This window comes from Silene latifolia, chromosome X (assembly GCF_048544455.1).
Source record: "Silene latifolia isolate original U9 population chromosome X, ASM4854445v1, whole genome shotgun sequence".
NCBI classification, from domain to species: domain Eukaryota; kingdom Viridiplantae; phylum Streptophyta; class Magnoliopsida; order Caryophyllales; family Caryophyllaceae; genus Silene; species Silene latifolia.
Genome location: NC_133537.1, coordinates 263,549,045 through 263,566,785, shown reverse-complemented (window position 1 = coordinate 263,566,785; position 17,741 = coordinate 263,549,045). Strand labels below are relative to the sequence as shown.

The 17,741-nt window shown below is 35.3% G+C and overlaps 1 protein-coding gene across 3 annotated transcripts; it reads right to left on the bottom strand.

Moving 5' to 3' along the window:
* Nucleotides 1-591: 591 nt before the first annotated feature.
* Nucleotides 592-14,908, bottom strand: LOC141623955 (putative serine/threonine-protein kinase At1g54610). 3 transcript variants are annotated; one of them, XM_074440116.1, is made up of 8 exons: nucleotides 13,733-14,908; nucleotides 9,482-9,766; nucleotides 9,054-9,371; nucleotides 7,500-7,727; nucleotides 6,110-6,210; nucleotides 4,067-4,181; nucleotides 1,702-2,160; nucleotides 592-1,069 (listed from the first exon to the last, which is right to left on the bottom strand). In XM_074440116.1, the coding sequence occupies exons 1-8, from the start codon at nucleotides 14,114-14,116 to the stop codon at nucleotides 1,055-1,057; spliced, it is 1,905 nt and encodes a 634-aa protein (XP_074296217.1). In that variant the 5' UTR covers nucleotides 14,117-14,908; the 3' UTR covers nucleotides 592-1,054. The 3 variants fall into 3 exon arrangements, with proteins under 3 accessions (XP_074296217.1, XP_074296216.1, XP_074296218.1); XM_074440115.1 differs by having other exon boundaries at nucleotides 592-1,074; nucleotides 13,733-14,903; XM_074440117.1 differs by lacking the exon at nucleotides 7,500-7,727 and having other exon boundaries at nucleotides 592-1,074; nucleotides 13,733-14,903.
* Nucleotides 14,909-17,741: the final 2,833 nt, after the last annotated feature.

The window sequence follows — 17,741 nt, the reverse complement described above, 5'->3', positions numbered from 1 at the left end:
AATCGATCAGAAGAAGAAAAGCAAGACCGTCGGTGTCAGAGTTGCGTCTACGTGATCGGCGTTGAAGTCCCGTAGAGTAGGTCGCCTTCGGATGAGGGTGGTGGTCTGGGGAGGTGGAGGGAGGGTAGTGGGTGGGTGGAAGGGGATAAAGAAAATATATGGGGGGTTGGTTTGTAAAAGTAAAGCTTTTAATGTCGGGGGTAGTCGCGTGTTTTATTGACGTAAGGTAGTTCGCACCGTACTTTAGTTCGCATCTGATCCCGCCCCTATATAGAAATAGGATATATATGTTGGAAGTCAAATGGCAGATGGCACGCAAAACTCCCATTCGAGGATTGAGAGATATTAGGACTACTGAGACTGTTTGGCTACCGAGCTTTTGCAGCTTCTAGATTCAAACTTCAGACGCCTCGCAATGATAAGAAAGAGACCTACCCAATAACCAAAAGTTGGCAGCTCTGAAACCCTTGCAATTTTGCAAGTACTGTGATGGGTCCAGAATCCGATCTGCAGAACCCAGGCCGATTTCAGCTTGTTCCTTAAGATTTTCAATATGATCATAAAGAAATGGATAAATTACAAAATCATGCCTTTTAGATGAGAAGATACTTGTATACATCTATATATATTGCAACAAATATAATTCCTCTGAATCGTCACCTTGACGATCCAAACATATACACCTATTTGTGTGTATTTACATGAAATCATGGTATTAAATCTAGAATTTGTCATGGTCATGGTCTGGTTGTCGCAGCCTAACCTTGATTAATACGGCCAATATCAACTTACAATCCAGCAGAGGCGATAGTTCAAAATCTTCACAAAACCACCATGATTGGGTGTCGCAGCCTTGATTAGATATGTTACATTGTCCACCCCAATTCTCATAAGCAGCGGTTACTTTGATCATCTCACGAGTACTTTGCCATGCTTAAACTTGTCGAACCGAGCACGACGAGCTGCTTCATGGATCCTGAGATCATGCTCCTTGAGCATCCAATCCAGATCTTTTGATGGATCAGGTAATGGGCCGGAGAAATGAATCCTTTCGTCATTTGGTGCATAACTATGCTGGATAAAAGGGCAAAGCAGAAAATAGTCATTAGTTATGAGCAGAAAGTTAACTATTTTCTTTGTTTTCACGAGGCCAATAATATAGCTAACGTAATGACAAATAAAGGACAACCGTGTCCTACACTCTCAGGTGGGTTGAAAGTAAATGGCAATCACTTTCCTCACTTCTCCAAAAAGATGAGATAGATTTGTCCTAGTTTCTGTTCGTTAAGAAAAATGAGCATGACTTTTAACAGTTTCAAGTCTCGTGTCACAAACATCTCTGATGAATTCAGATACTCGAGATGTTACAAAGTTGTAATTTAAAATTCCTTTTCAAAGATGTGTACACAGTACACATATCCATACCCACTTCTTCAACGTCTAAGAAATTGAAGAACAGCACGTCCAGCACTTGTGTAGACGTATCTGACACTCACGTCCAAGATCATGTAACATAGCCATAACAAAATCACAGTTTGAATCAGCGAACTGATCTCCAGTTATATAGATTGCTCAATTTGTATCTTATGCAACCTAGGGAATGCCTTCTGAAGGATAGTTCACATCATGCAGGAAAGTTTACTCCCTCTAAATCAAAGATAATGCTGGTACATCACATCAGATAAATGCCATAAAACTTACTAGTGCTGATCTTCTAGTGCATGTATTTTCTTCATATTGAGGATAATCGGAGTGCAGCAAATTGTCATTTCGTATCCTATCCAAATCACTCGTAGTCACTGGAAATCTTCCTGTTGCATCTGTTGCTTTCTTATTTTGTAAGGAACCATGGCTTCCAGAATTATCTCCAGATGCCAAAGTCCTATTTGGTGCTAAGCTAGATAGAGTTGTTAGATTGGGCAGCCTTGAAAATGAAGAAGAATCTAATCTCTTCTCGTCAGCATTCGACCATCCCTTCCCCCCAGTTAATGGTCCCGAATATATACCTCTCTGATGAAGGCGGTCAAAAATTTCTTTACTCACTTCTTTGACATCTTGCGTATTCCTGCTAAGATCAAATATGGGACCCAAAGTTGAATCATGCCGACAGGGCCTGAACAATTCTTGTCGAGGCTTTGCTTGGGATTGGCTTTTCTTTTTCTGTAATCAAATAATGGAAACATTTTAGTAAATCCATTACACCATCCACTGGTGTGGATCTCACATACCATAAAACCACAATTAATTGAAAGGGCAGCGATTGAGAAGCCTTATTCAAGAAATAGCATGGGGTAGCAATCTCAATTGTTATATGAATTGCAGAAGCCTAACGAATTAACTCTAGATAATAAAGTCATACAACAACATTACGCCAATGCCATATGGGCTACCGTAAAGCTCGGAGTAAGTAGGGTCCGATAGAGGCAGGTTCACCAACGTGTTAACAAATTCCCAGACTACACTAATGGAAACTTGCGTCAAAAATCACATTTGAGTCAAAGTTGAGACGTTTTGATATATTCTAGGATAATAAAACAAAATTAAAAGATAATGTAGCAATATATGTGAAATATACCGAAAGTCAAATTTGCATTAGAAAAGGGTGTATCCGGTATCCCTCCCTCATAATATCACTCCAGTGAAATAAAACTAAATGTAAGGAGAAAAGGTATAGTAAGAAGGACAAAGGTGAGTTCAGGAACAGTGAGATAAACTGACATCAACTAAACAATGACTACTCAAAAATAGACAAAAGGTATTTTATGATAACATACCGACCACGGGTAACTAAATGAGTGAAAATATGGGAATGAATGATTGAAGAAATGCCCCGAATATGTGTAAAACTCTCGGTAAAACAATATGGATTTATGCTTAAGAGATCTACTACGGAAGCAATTATCTTATGACACTCATGATGCTAAACAGCTAAAGACTTACATATGAATGATTTTATTTTTAATCAATTAATAGAAGGCATATGATAAAGCAACGGAAGTATACATTGATGGGCCTAATAAAAGATAAGTATGAGGCAGCTACTATAAGAAAAGACAATGATGTATTGCGAAACATATTGACCTAATAAAAGACAAGTATGAGGCAGCTACTATAAGTGTACAACCTAACAATGGGAGAACAAAAGAGTACTTTACTACGATTTGGGCTGATTAGACGAAGGAGAGAATTAAAGAAACTTGGAACATTAGAGGCATACTTTGGGCGCCCGAGGCTTTATACTTAAGACTGAATATCTGGACTGTAGGTTAGCGAAAAGGGAGGTAGAGAGATGGGGATGATCACTTCTAATGGGAAGGTTTCTCAAACATCCATTTTTTTTGTCATCTAGCATCTATTACCCAAAAGGATGGAAAATTAAATGGCTTATAAAATTAAGGCGGGTTGCTTGACAAGAAATAGTGTCACATGGTTTCTATGTGATCCCGACATAGTGAATTTATTCTACCGCATGATAATTAGGCTTGCACTCTTATATAGCACTGAGTGTTGGGCACTAAAACAGTGTCATGTGCACAAAATGAAGATGGTGGAGATCAGTCTGCTACCGCTGCATCTATGACCATATAAAAAAGGATCGGCTCAAATTTGAAATATGAGGTTATTAGGGAGAAGGTAAGAGTTGCGTCAACGTCAATAGAATATAAGATGATGGAAAATCGTTAAGATGGTACTCCTAGTAACAGTACATTTACTGTATGATAAGATGAAAGGCTTTCTGCCTTAAAAATCTATAACACCTGGTATTACAGTGGAGTTATACTACAACAAAACCTTAGTCAACAAGGATTTAGGGATCACCTAATCCAATACCTAAGACACTTCAAAATACTTATTTCTATTAAAGATAAGCGAACTAATTTAAGGTAACCTCAACCCAGCCTCATATTTCACACTTTGCCAAATACTTAGCACTATAGGATCATAATGCATAATCTAATCAAATGCAAATTTTTTTTATACTACTGAACTACATACTAGAAATTGAAGTATCTAAAGGTGATTTAATCATTCAAGCTAAAGGGCACCTCAAAAATGCCTATTTTACCTGCAACGAAGAGACAAATTCAGCATTAACCTTGGCCGAGAGAGACGCTGCAGATTCTTGTGAGCCCTGTTTTATTTGATCAACTCTATCCCGCTTGTTCTCTAAAGCTTGATGCCTACAACCAAGAAAACAATGCAAAAAATACATCATTGTCATCTACTCATTACGTGTATAAAGATAAGAGTAGGAATTGATGTTCTCAACTCGCACTTCAGCAATTATCATTGTTAATAATCAAGACTGAAATCAGAAAACTTCCACAGTGCAATTAGTTTTGGCACACAGCATGAACCTCCAATCAGATGGAGTTATTTTATTTTTTCCATTCTATAGTACATTCAGTAGCCTCTTTCCATCAAACAAAATAATCAATAACAGCAAAAATGACAGCACTATTTGGGGCCATGGTAATAGTACACACGGTGGTTACCATTTACGCCTGAAGTTAGATAATTGACCAACAGTAAGCATATCCATAGCCTTGGTAATAGTACAAAAGTTTACATAAACCATTATTTTAGTCCCTCCTAAACAAATGCTCCTGGATATTGGCCAGGTAGAGGCGTCAAGGGAGGGGAAAGATGCATGTAACCTTTACACCGCCATAATATAGAAGTTACTTGAACTACTTCTGTTGGACAGATCATCCATCTATAGTATCTAAATGATAATTCACGAGTCCGGTGAACTAAAAATTCCAAGATTAGCAAAGTAAATCCGAAGCATCTATAAAATCACAAAAAATGACGATAAAACTACTTCAATTACTGAAAAAAATAAACTATTAACAGCCAAAAAGTAAATGGGTATTTCACCATTAGATTCGCCAACAGCGGCACCAGTCAAATTGGTACAAGGTGCTTGAGGCGCATGAGACGCATCCAAGGCGCTTGAGTTGAACCAAGAAGCATTACTATTTTGTTTCCAAATTTTTCTATTTTACTTTTCTCTTCTATACCTATTGCTTAATCGCTCTACCTAACGTTTAATGTTCACTTATAAATTCATGTTAGCTCCTTTAAAAACAAAAATGGGACTACTGTAGCACAAAATTTTATTCTAAAATATAATTTTTTTTTATAATCAATTGCGCCTCGTGTCCATAAGGCACGCGCCTTGCACCATGAAACCCCATGGCCTCAATGCCTCACGCCTTCTCACAGCAAGTTCAACAGGACCTCAATGCCTCAGAAGGCTTACATTCCAAGCGGTTAAGGAGTCAATTGCAGCACGTTCTTTATGCATTAAAAAGCAGTTTTTTTATCTGACCTTCATTTAAAAAATGAAAAATGGAGCGGTCATCAGCTCCTCCATGAAAACGACTACTCCATATGGTCCTAAGAGCCCAACTTGATTGGATAAAAAACTGTGGTACCCTTATCTGCCTTAGCCACAAAACAACCTAAGCCTATTCTGAATTAGACTTGGAACAGCAACATTAGCATTGACATCATAATTTCCCAACGTTCCATATAAGAAGCCTCCTATGTTTTCAGAAAGTAAAAATGACATAAAACGACAGTAAGAAAAATTAACTTTGAAAGACGGTCATATCTTAGGGTCAGAATATCGCCCGGCAGAATCAAGGCGCTAGTAGATTTCATTTAGTATTCATGCTTAGACATAGTCTACTGGTTGAGAAGAAACCAATACTACTGGTCATGTCAGCAAACGGACTACTACTCTGAGTCACAAAAGAACTAGCTTTATAAAAACTTACAATTATCCAAATGGTGGTGGAAAGTTACAATGTGCAGTGAAAATTTATAAATAGATTACAGTATGCTAACTAAACTTATTACTATAATTCAAACAGTGGCAAATGTATGAAGTGCTTAACCAAGTGCTGTCTTTGGCTCGCGCCGTTCATCGGGGTAAAAAGATTGAATTGAGCAACATATTTACTCACGTAACTCTATGGCACCCAGCTAAAAATGGTTCTGGATCTGCTTACTAGTTAAGGTTATAAATTAGCATTGAAAATAAGTAACATTATATTAAACGAAGACATACATAATTAATAAAAAAATATAACGAACCAACCTTTTTGTTTCTTCCTCACGTTTTCGTGCATCAATCTCTTTACTAGGGGGATATTCAGGTAAAGTTGAGGGATCACAAGCAAAAGGCTCTGTAGTGAAAAACTGCAATTCACGACGAATGGTAATTATATGCATGCTAACACTATACTTCAAGGAGGAAAAATAAGAGTACGCATAATGCCACAGGTAATGTAGACTTTTATGCAGAGACTAGGTGGAAATGAAAGGCCTTCCGGATAGAGGACACACAGCCACGGAAGTTATCTTCCCGTGGCAATCTCACTCCTAAAAATAGGAAGTTTAATGATGGCTGGCACAATCACCTTCTTATTATCCCAATAGAGGAAGACTGGAGAGCCTAATGCTTGATGTTATTCTCTCTATATGTGGACTATACCATTAATAGTTTAATACCAATATAAATAGGGTTTTTTGTCAGAAACTGCCTTTTATTTAGGGCCATTTGTGAACAACTACCTTTCATTTTATTTTTGGCTTTCAACTACCTTTTATTTCTTCATTTTGCGAAAGACTACCAAAAATTCCACTTCCGGCGAACAAAAGTCAACTTTCCGGCGTTGACTTGCTCTTTTCTCCCTTTTTCACACATATAACCCATATTTCTCCCTTTGTTCACCCAACAAAATCCGAAAAAGTTCATCTCCATGCCCAACACCTTATCAAAAGTTTGTTCAAAGCAATATCAACGCATCAACCATCTCAATCTCCATCTCCATCTCCGTCGTCACCTTTACTACCACTTTCACCTTCACCCTTACATTTCAACAACCTTACAGACTAATCATGATTCATCAACCTACTGTCCATCTAAGTCATATTAAAGTACCTTCTTTCTCTCTTCATGGTAAGATGGTGGGTATACGAAAACTAATGAGATAGTCGCACACAAGTGATCCTACGAGTGAATCCATGATTATTTTCAAATAGTTAACACAAGGAGTTAATTTTGCCAACAAAGCCATAATAGATCATTATTGTTGAAGAATTATTGACCATGTTAAGATTAATATCAATGATGATTTTGTTTCGGTGATTAGGACTTTGATTCGGGTAAGAGATAGACAAATTGAGGTGATTAATGTCGGGTTTAATCAATCTTTATCATCGATTATTAAGGTTATGAAGTAAGGAGTTAGATTCAACATGAAATGGTAAGTCAATGCCGGAAAGTTGACTTTTTTTTGTCGGAAGTGGATTTTTGGTAGTTTTTCGCAAAATGAAGAAATAAAAGGTAGTTGAAAGCCAAAAATAAAATGAAAGGTAGTTGTTCACAAATGACCCTAAATAAAAGGTAGTTTCTGACAAAAAACCCATATAAATATGATGTTTCATTCACTAATCCACAGTAATGAATATATGAAATTAAATACCTCGCTATTAAGGGCAGAAGAAGCAGTCCCACGAGAAGCAGGGTCCACAGAGAGTAAAGTCTCAACAAGAGCCAAAGCAGGAGTCGAAAGTTCCTGAAACCGTTCGGCAAGTCGTCTGGGGTATGGCCTTTGAGGTTTGAATGCTGTCGAGTGGAGAAACTTTGAGTTTTTCCAATATTCGTCAGGTGGAGAACCACAGAGTTTAAAAATTTTATGCAATTGCTCAACCTACATTGATTGAGAAATACTTTTAAACAATAAGCTTTGGCTAAACCATGTCGACTTGAGTAAAACCGAATTTAATGTTTTGATGATTGGAATTGGTGGTAGAACCAACATTAACGGAACAGCTAAAGCATGACATTGTTGGGAGCATCAACACCCTCTTACAAAATACTTACTTCGACCCTTTAGTTTCTTATTACTTTCTGGATCCTTGCCATTTTAAGTAAATTTGAACTTATGAATAGACAAGAGTGTCTTTAAAAAGGTAACAAAGAAGACATGGGGAAAAAGTGGGATGTGAGGAGAGGGTAGTGTCCGTGTCTAATGTAGGTTTAATTGTTGTGTAGCATAATTTCGAAACGGAGTGTCTGATACCGTATCCGAACGAACACCTTGTTGGCAAATATGAGTAACATAGATTTGCTCAAGGGTGGTCTTGAAACACATCAACTCCAAGTAATTATGAGCAAAATATAATACACATAAAAACAACGTAAATATTTGTAATGGAAAAAAAATTCAGGAGTGACAAATTAAAAAAATGCTAAAAACCACTATAAGACCTTCGACAATCAATAATCGGGAAACGGAATCGAAACACATTCTGAAGATCTAGAAGAGTGCGTGAGATACTAATCCAATAGACATAGATGAATCAATAAGTAAAATTTAGGAAATGATTCCTATAAGTTAAAGACCACTATAAGACCGCTATAAGACCTTCGACAATCAATAATCGGGAAACGGAATCGAAACACATTCTGAAGATCTAGAAGAGTGCGTGAGATACTAATCCAATAGACACAGATGAATCAATAAGTAAAATTTAGGAAATGATTCCTATAAGTTAAAGACCATCTTTCATCTATTCCATACTATATGAGGGGGTACGCTTATAGAACAAGATTGCTCAGGATGGTGTGATGAGGAGAGATGTAATGAGCTGCTGTAAAGTGTGAACTGTTGTGTAGTGGCAAACTTGAGAAGCTAGACTTGGGTGTTAAAAGAGAAATTTCGGCTATTTGACCTTTACCTTGTTCTTGTACCCAAAAGAAGTGAGATAACATTGTATAATGAAGGAAGTACTATCTAGACAACAACAAGAATAATGAATAGAAAGAAATAGGCTCAATAGAACATGAATTAAAATAAATAAATAAATCAAATCAAATCAAAAGGTACACATTTTAAACCAGCTCAAACGTGTGCCAATTAAAACTTCAAAAAAAACAAGCAAAAGGTTCAAAACGGCACATGTCTGCGATTGATCAGAAATTTAACCCAAACAAAATGTAAGTTCTATTTTCTGAAACAAAGGCAGCAAACTACCTCTGTCCTTCCAGGCATTATGGGCTTCCCAGTATATAGTTCTCCAAGAATACAACCAGCACTCCACAAATCAACAGCGACACCATAATGAGTTGCTCCAAGTAAAAGCTCAGGTGGTCGATACCAAAGAGTTACCACACGACTTGTCAGCGGCAGGCTTTTTTGGGGATCAAAAAAAGTAGCCAGCCCGAAATCCGCGATTTTCAAGATGCCAGATTCATTAATCAAAAGATTTGACCCCTTTATGTCACGATGCAACACTCCACGACTATGACAATGGTCAAGTCCACTTAATAGCTGCTGCATAAAACATTTTACCTGACAAAAATATATCTGCAACCTGAGAACTTGCATAGTAGAAAAACAGAATATAGTTAACATAAAAGGACGATGCACAAGCAATATTTTGAAATGTAAGATGAATGTACCTGCGGCTCTGTGAACTGGAGGCCTGGAAGGGATGAAAGACCAGTAAGATCATGTTCCATATACTCAAAGATAAGGTATAAACTTGTAGATGTGTTGGAAGTAATCAGCCCGTCTAATTTAATTATGTTCGGGTGGTCAAGTCTACGTAATATGAGAATTTCCCTTGCCATGAACTTGACACTTTCTCGGTCAAGGTTATCGAATCGTACTCTTTTCAGAGCAACAATGTTGCCACGGATAAGATCTCGAGCCCTGTACACACTACTATAAGTTCCTTCCCCAATCTGAAAAATAGGCAGAACGAATAGTGAATAACACAGTGCCCTGTTTCGTAATGGAAATTAGTCAGCTTAACCACCAAATGCATATTTCACCACTAAGGAACAACAATAAGGTAATTCTCCCTCTAGAAAATACATATAACTGCTAAAAGTTACAAAAGAAAGAGCTAGAGCTGAATTCCTCTATTTGCTAAATTACTTACTAAAGCAACAATTTAAGTTCACAGAAAATCTATCTATATTAATAAAGGAAGCTTTTTTCGAGCCATCACAGAGTCTCCAACTTTTACGAACTACCTATAATAAATCTATTCAATTTAAATTTGCAATTTTGTAATTTAAAGGATAATATTTGAATCTTACCTCAACAACAATACGTAGAACAGGTAGTTTGTATAACCAAATGATAGAGTTTGTATAATCAAATGATAGAGTTGATAGAGTTTGTATAATCAAATGATAGAGTTTGGCTACAGTACGTAGAATAGGTAGTTTTATTTAATAGAAATAAATAAACAATTTATTCCTAATAACTATACATAGTCTATATATTTGAGTAGGACACAATGTATATACTATATATAAATTCAACTCATCCTAGATTTTCCCTTCAATAACAATATTTTTGGTCTTTCCTGCTTATTAGTCTCAAGCTATACAGTTTTATATTACATATACAAGATGTTGGTTACAATGTTTTTACTAATAAATTTCTTTTGTTATAATGATAGGATGAACTATGAAGATGTCAACAACTCGAAAGGGAACGCGGAACTTGATTAATATCGATGGAAAGCACACTGCACACCACAAGTACAATGTATTAATGTGTCCTACTTCATTCATTAATATACTCTATTACAGAGTGTATAAATCTGTGATATTATTTCCCGTTGCATCTATTATTGATGAAAAGTTTTTAAAATTATGAAGAACAGAGTAATAATTAACAAACTTAGTGACGTTGCTAAGTGTGTTATTGTGAGTTAGCTAAGGCACGTTTAAATTTTGTTCTAATATGCAAATGATAGGTCATTGAAACATTTGAACGAGAACGGATTCGTAATGCGTACCACTTCTTTATTCGTGAAGTACGTACTACAACTACACGTACAATTACTTTTTTATAACTTTCCTCATGCATAGGTTCGTTGTGTTAATAAAGAGCTAAAAATTGACCTTACAAATAGGGATGACAGAACTGTGAAGACCTATCAGAGGAGGCGGATTAGAGGAAGAACGAGGATTGGAGATGATGAGATTTGCGTAGGGTTGGAGATGAACAAGGATTGTGTAGTAGTAGACTAAGCATTTTGTTCTGATTGGAAAAATAATGTTACAATGAAACGTAGGACAAAAGTTATTACTCCGACCGGTTATTTGTTTGTAAGTTAAATCTAAATAGAGGTTGTTTACATAAAGGTTGCTTAAAACGGATATATTAATAACAATAACATAATCCACTAGAATGAAATGATATTATTAAAAGATCTCTTTTACAAAGTCTATTTATAAGGTCGTCTTATATGGGAATTTATAAGGTCGTCTTATATCAGTTTAATTTTCTATTGTACATATTAACTACGAAACAATAAGAGCACAAATACTATTCTACAACAACTTTATAAGTTATCGAGCTCTCACACAAAGTCGTATTGAGCTATAATTTTGTTATATACAACCGGTTGTATAATACATTAACTGCAATTAGAATCATAAAGCAGGGCCAAAATACTCCGAAAATCCAACATATTTTGCTTTTTTAGATGATAAGAAGAAATCTTAATGCATATTAATCACGGTAATTAAGCTAGGTTTACGCTTACAAAAATGCATGTTACTAATTACAGTAATTATATCATGGACCGTGTGATAAGTAACTATTACTGTTTTATAATATTTTTTTTTATTATTGTTAATAAGTCTTTCTCAAAGGACCGTGTGATGAGTAATTATTTTCGTCATTCTTTAGCTATAAGACTGTTTTATAAGGTATTTTTTTTATTATTGTTAATAAGTCTTTCTCAAAGTTGAATTTAAAAAAACTCTCTACCAAGCGGTCCGTGCATCGCACGGGCATTAAATCTAGTATATATATACACAAGACTGACAAGTTGGACAACCAAATACTCCCTCCATTACACCAAAATGTTTATGTTTTCCTTTTAGGCTTTTCCAGCTGATCGTTTACGTTTCTAAGTTGTGTAAGTTTTACCTTTGTATAATGACCAATTTACCCCTCTTGTTTTTTTTACGAGGAACATCCCGTATGGGAATCGACCACATAAGCAGCCCACTATTATATCACTAACAATAGTAAATTAACTTCAACAGTTCAACTAAACCCGTTAAATCCTCAACAACCCAATCTTCACCCTAACATCGCTTAGCCTCAACACAGCTACCACCACCTTCATGCCTTCCTTTGCCTTTACTCCCTCAAGAATGATATTGTCGAGCAAGCAGCCGACCTCTAAATCGACCATCGACACCAACACCTCTCTCCCTAAACATTTACAACTCCACAACCAGATTTTACTTCTTTGTGTGAACCTAATCCCATGAAAACATCCTTTGCTGTGAAATGGATCTGGTATTGTGGAAATTCAGGAATGGCATGAAATAGGATGAGTGTGGTTATTTGTGCGGTGGTTGTAGGGGTGTGAATCTAGTGATATTCGGAAAGGCAAGAGCTTGGTAGTTGTGGAGCTTGATGGCTGTTTTGGTGGTTGTTATGGAGGTGTGATGGTGGAAAGTGATAGAGGTAGTAGTCGTGGTGCAGTGGGCAAGGAATGCGGCGGTGTCCGACATGGACCAGCAGCTGGTGGTGCTTAATGTTGAGGGGAAGGAACAAATAATAGGAGTTGGTTTTTTTTTTTTTTCTCCGACTCTTCTATATGCTCGTACACATGTCGACATTCTGCACTCCGCCAAGGTATGAAACTTGAGTACCTCATTTTAAGCCCAAATATACATGTTTTTCATAAAAATGGTCAAGTCCGACATAGTGGCGGAGCCATGATTTGAAGAAGATAGCGGAGGAGTGTAATAGTATAAGGTAAACTTGAAAAAAACCCAAAATTTTAACTAAAAACTTCGAAATTTCTATCCTCCAACGGGGACGACTGCCCCTGCCAGCCCTCCCCTAGCTACTGGTCCGATAATTGGACACGCGCCCGCGACAGATACTTCTAAATGAGTATAATTAACATAGAAGCACAAAACTGGCACTTTACACTCTCTAATCCACTTACTTTGCTCTACCTGAAACATTGTGTTAAAAGCAAATGGAAACTCCCATGCGGGACGGAGGGATTAAGCCATATATGCACTGAACAGTTTGCTTTTTGCCTTTTCATGACAAATTACAATACAAGGAAACAAATAAAATTGTACATCAAGGAATTAAAATTCAAATTTCAACAGTGCACAAAGGACCTCAATTAGAGCTTTGAATCCCTGGACATGAATTCAGTTTTAAACCCATGACACACAAAGTTGAGCATCCATGTTACCATTAAAATTTATCTTATAGTAACTGGCTAGTCAAATGACCAATCCAAGCATATAATGTATCATAAGTCCTAACACAATATAAGTCTTGCAGTCTTGGATACCAAAGCATTAATGTTCATCGTATTATCACATTGACAATTAATAACTTACAGATTACTAGTATTGCTAATAGATGTGAATATCAGGTTTTATTTCACTCTCCTAATACTAAAAACTGTCAATATACTATTTTGTAAATCACAATCTTAACATGGTTTAACTCCAAACTTTGGGCAATTCTATATCGAATACTTCTAAACAGTATATACAACTAGGAGTGTTAAGGTTCCTAGAGCTGAATTAACAAACAATATTATAAAGAATCAGCTACTTCACCATACAAGAAGCATAAAAAATAGAACAAATAAGTAGTGAAAAATAAGCAACTTGAAAAGTATGCTGCATAACACATACTTTATCCAATCTCTCGAAACTATCCGAACGTCTTGGAATCCAACCACTGATAGCTTCCCCAGCAGCTGAAGCGAGCCAAGAAGGCCAACCAGCAGCAACAAGCTCAGCTTCCTGGCCTTTGGGGATCATCCTAATGCTCGAAAAATTAGCTAAAGCATCATCATCGGGTTTGACTCTAGTTTTCTCAAAATTGTCCTCATTTAACCGAATTGAACGATTAGTTTGCCTATCAATCAATAAACTTCTACTATCACTTCTATTCATCAATGGGGGATTCCCTTCTCGACACGAAGACGCCCGAGAAAGCCTTTTACTTTGTGTTCTCTCTAATGGCCTCCTAATATCATCTTCAGTTACATATGGCTTAGTACTAACGCACCCCATAATTCACCCAAATACTTGAAAATCTCAATTAATTAAATTAAACCCTTTTTATTCACAATTAATTAAATGAACATCCATCCATCTCCATCTAGTAAATACCAATTACACAAACAATGCCCAGAATCCATAAAGAACCAAACTTTGGGAATCTCACTAAATTATAACAAAAACCCAACAAAATCTAACCTCATATAATCGCTTTTTCAAGCCATTGTAATTCACCAAATTCCCAAAAATAAAACAATTAACAATAATTACCCAATAAACGCACAAATTACGACATGGGCACCTTCAATCGAGTCCAAATTCAGGGTTTATGAGTGTTAAAGGGGACAAAAAAAGGGATATTTTTAGGGTTTACTTTTTGATGAATAAAAAAATTAATTCAAAGACAAAAAAAGGAGAATTTTCCCGGAATTAAAATCAAACGGGTACAAAGGAAGGAACAAAAAGAGGGAAAAAGGTGGCAATTTTTTGGGTGAATATCTAAGTAAATTGTACAGCAAAAGAAAACCCTAAAAAAAGAAAATGGTTGATAAGTTATAATTCTAGGTAATTTAAGTTGTAGTATTTGTATAATTGATTAATTGGGGGAGAACCGTTAGAAGGGTAGTTTAATGTCCTGGTCAATTTTTGAAATTATGGAAATGAATGCTAGTAGACTAACCAACATAACCATCGAGAGAGATCATAGAAATGAATATGAATGTGTTGCTTTTTTTTCCAAGTTGGGTGGGTTTGGTTTAGTGTGTTGGTGCCATTAATTTGGCGCCTTGATTGTGACTTTTAGGGATTTGTTATACTTGATGGAACTTCTCCTAACAAGTTGTACCAACCCCACAAGGGGTCTTCGTTTTCCTCTGGATGGTTTGAACAAGATTGTGTATATCAAGTGACATAAATTATACAATAAGATATACTGTATTAGAGTGTAAGACCATTCTTTAGTAAGTATATACTCCTTCGCAGTCACTATAATGTTCTCTCTTTTCCGAAACGGATTATTCAGCTAATGTTCTCCTTTCTATTTTTAGAAACTTTTACTCTTATTTATTCATTCCTCTCTCCTATCACCAAACCCCACACAACTCTTTTATTCATATTTTATTATTTTCCTTTATGTTTTGGTCTCACAATTCTTTATTTAACTACTACTCCCTCCTCTGTTCATTATATGACGTTTTGTATATGTGCACATGAATTAAGATGTGAATTTCCTCCACTTTCTTATCTCTCTTCATTTATTTACGGTACATATGTCAGTATGTGAATTCTAGTATTTTATAGGCATTTTGTTATAGAAAATGGTGCATTGTTAACCACTTGTCTTTCTTTTGCTTTTTTCTATTGGTTGGAATGGAAAAGCTGCATAAACCATATCTTGGAAGATGTGGAGCCTTAATAAATAAAGATTATAACGTCATATATAGAGTAAAAATAAGAAAACCTTAAAACGTCATATAAAAAAAACTGGAGGGAGTAATAATTCATCCCTCTCTCTATCACCAACCTCACACAACTCTTTTACTATTATTTTAATACTTTTCCTTAAGTATTGTGCTCATATCAAATGGAAACAATATAATGACGGGAGGAGTATATATATATATATATATATATATATATATATATATATATATATATATATATATATATATATATATAGAGAGAGAGAGAGAGAGAGAGAGAGAGAGAGGGTAGGATCCAGTGAGTTTGCCACTTTTCGTAAGTTACCTCCGCATATATATACAATTGATCTAACAAAATCAATTCCTCACAATTACACGTAACAAAAACAAAGATCGCTTCTCTCTCTAATCTGACTACTCCCCTGTCTCTAAACCTAATTTCTTTGTTTTCACATCAAACAAAAAACATGAAAATCAATTCATCGACAATTTCATCGAATTCTCCATAAAAACTAGAGTAATTCAAGTCGAAAATACAAAATTATTTCATTATCTTTGTTCAATTTGATTGATACACGCATCAATAGTCAATTTTTCCCCAAAATTTGCAGAAACCTCAGCGCGAATCGACAAAACAAAGGTAAGCGTAGATTATGTTAGTCAATATATGTTATTTTGCGAGTTATTTCAATTACTACTCCGTTAGTATGCTTGTTTATCATACCGTTGGCATTTGATTGATGATTTATCGTAAACCTGAAAAACTGCTGGTAATCTAGATTAGCACACCAACTGTTTGTTAAAATGTCTAATTGAATGAAGAAACTCAGTTATTGTAAAGAAGAAACGTGGTTATTTAATAGTTATTAAAATGCAGAAACTCTGTTATTGTAATGTATGAACTCAGTTATTATAATGTATAAACTCAGTTATTGTAAATGTAGAAACTCAGGTATTTGTAGTTATTGTAATGTAGAAACTCGGTTATTGTAATGAATAAATTTAGTTATTCTATATATGTGTTAGTTATTCGCTCGTTAGTTGTTTAAAGTCAGCTATAGTTATTTTACAATCCAATTATTGTAATATATTGACCGAGTTATTCTATATAATGTTCTTATAAAATGTTGTTGTTGTTGTTGTTGTAATATTACATCTCGATTATTATATTACTTTAACCCAGTTATTGTATTATTAAAACTCAGTTATTGTATCTTGTAGTTATTTCTTGGGTGTACTGTTAAGTGATAGTCTGTCTTTTGGTGATTTGCAGGTTGAATCAAGATAGACGCGGATAATTAACGTTCGATGGAAAAATTGATGTATATACTTGATCATTTTTTGTTAGTTTTCATCTTGTTTAATTGAATAACTCGATTATTGTAATGTAGAAACTCAGTTGTTGTAATGTGGAAACTCTTGTATTTGTAGTTATTCTAATGTAGAAACTCAGTTATTGTCATGTAAAGTTCTGATATTTGTAGTTATTGTAATGTAGAAGCTCAGTTATTGTAATGAGTAAATCGTGTTATTGTATTGAGATGAAACTCAAATATATTCAAATTTCTATCTTCCGTTTGGTTTCATCATGTTTAATTGAATACTAGTTTTTTTCATTCAATCAATAATTGAGATTGGTTAATTTCTATCTCGTTACTTAGACCTTGTTTGGTTACACCCTCAATTCATGGGAATTTAGAATTCCCATGAATTGAGTTTTTAGTAACTTGTTTGGTTACCCCTCCAAGGGAGAATTCAACTCCTACATGATGTAGGAGTTTGATTACCAACCCCTCCCTAGGTAATTGGAAACTCCCACATCTTATTTCCTTGAAAATTACCCATTTAGCCCTAAAAAAAAGAGAAAGTTTTAAAGCTTGCATAAACGTAGGATCACTTCCCTATTTCTCTCCTATGAAGTTATATCGTTTGCACACAGCTCATCAACACCACTCATCAACACCATTCACAAGCAAATAAGCAATAAGGTATGATCTCATCATATTATTTATTCCATCTACAATTTTTTTTGTCTATTCTCATCCATTATTGCTCTTCTCGATTGTATCTGTTTCATTTTTATTGTTAATTTGTATTTTTTTGATTGAATGTTTGGTTCGGATACTGTATGTATTAATTGAAAAAAAAAACTATTGTTTTTGTGATATTAACCTTTTCAAATTAGGATATGACATCAAATGTTAGATATTAATAAA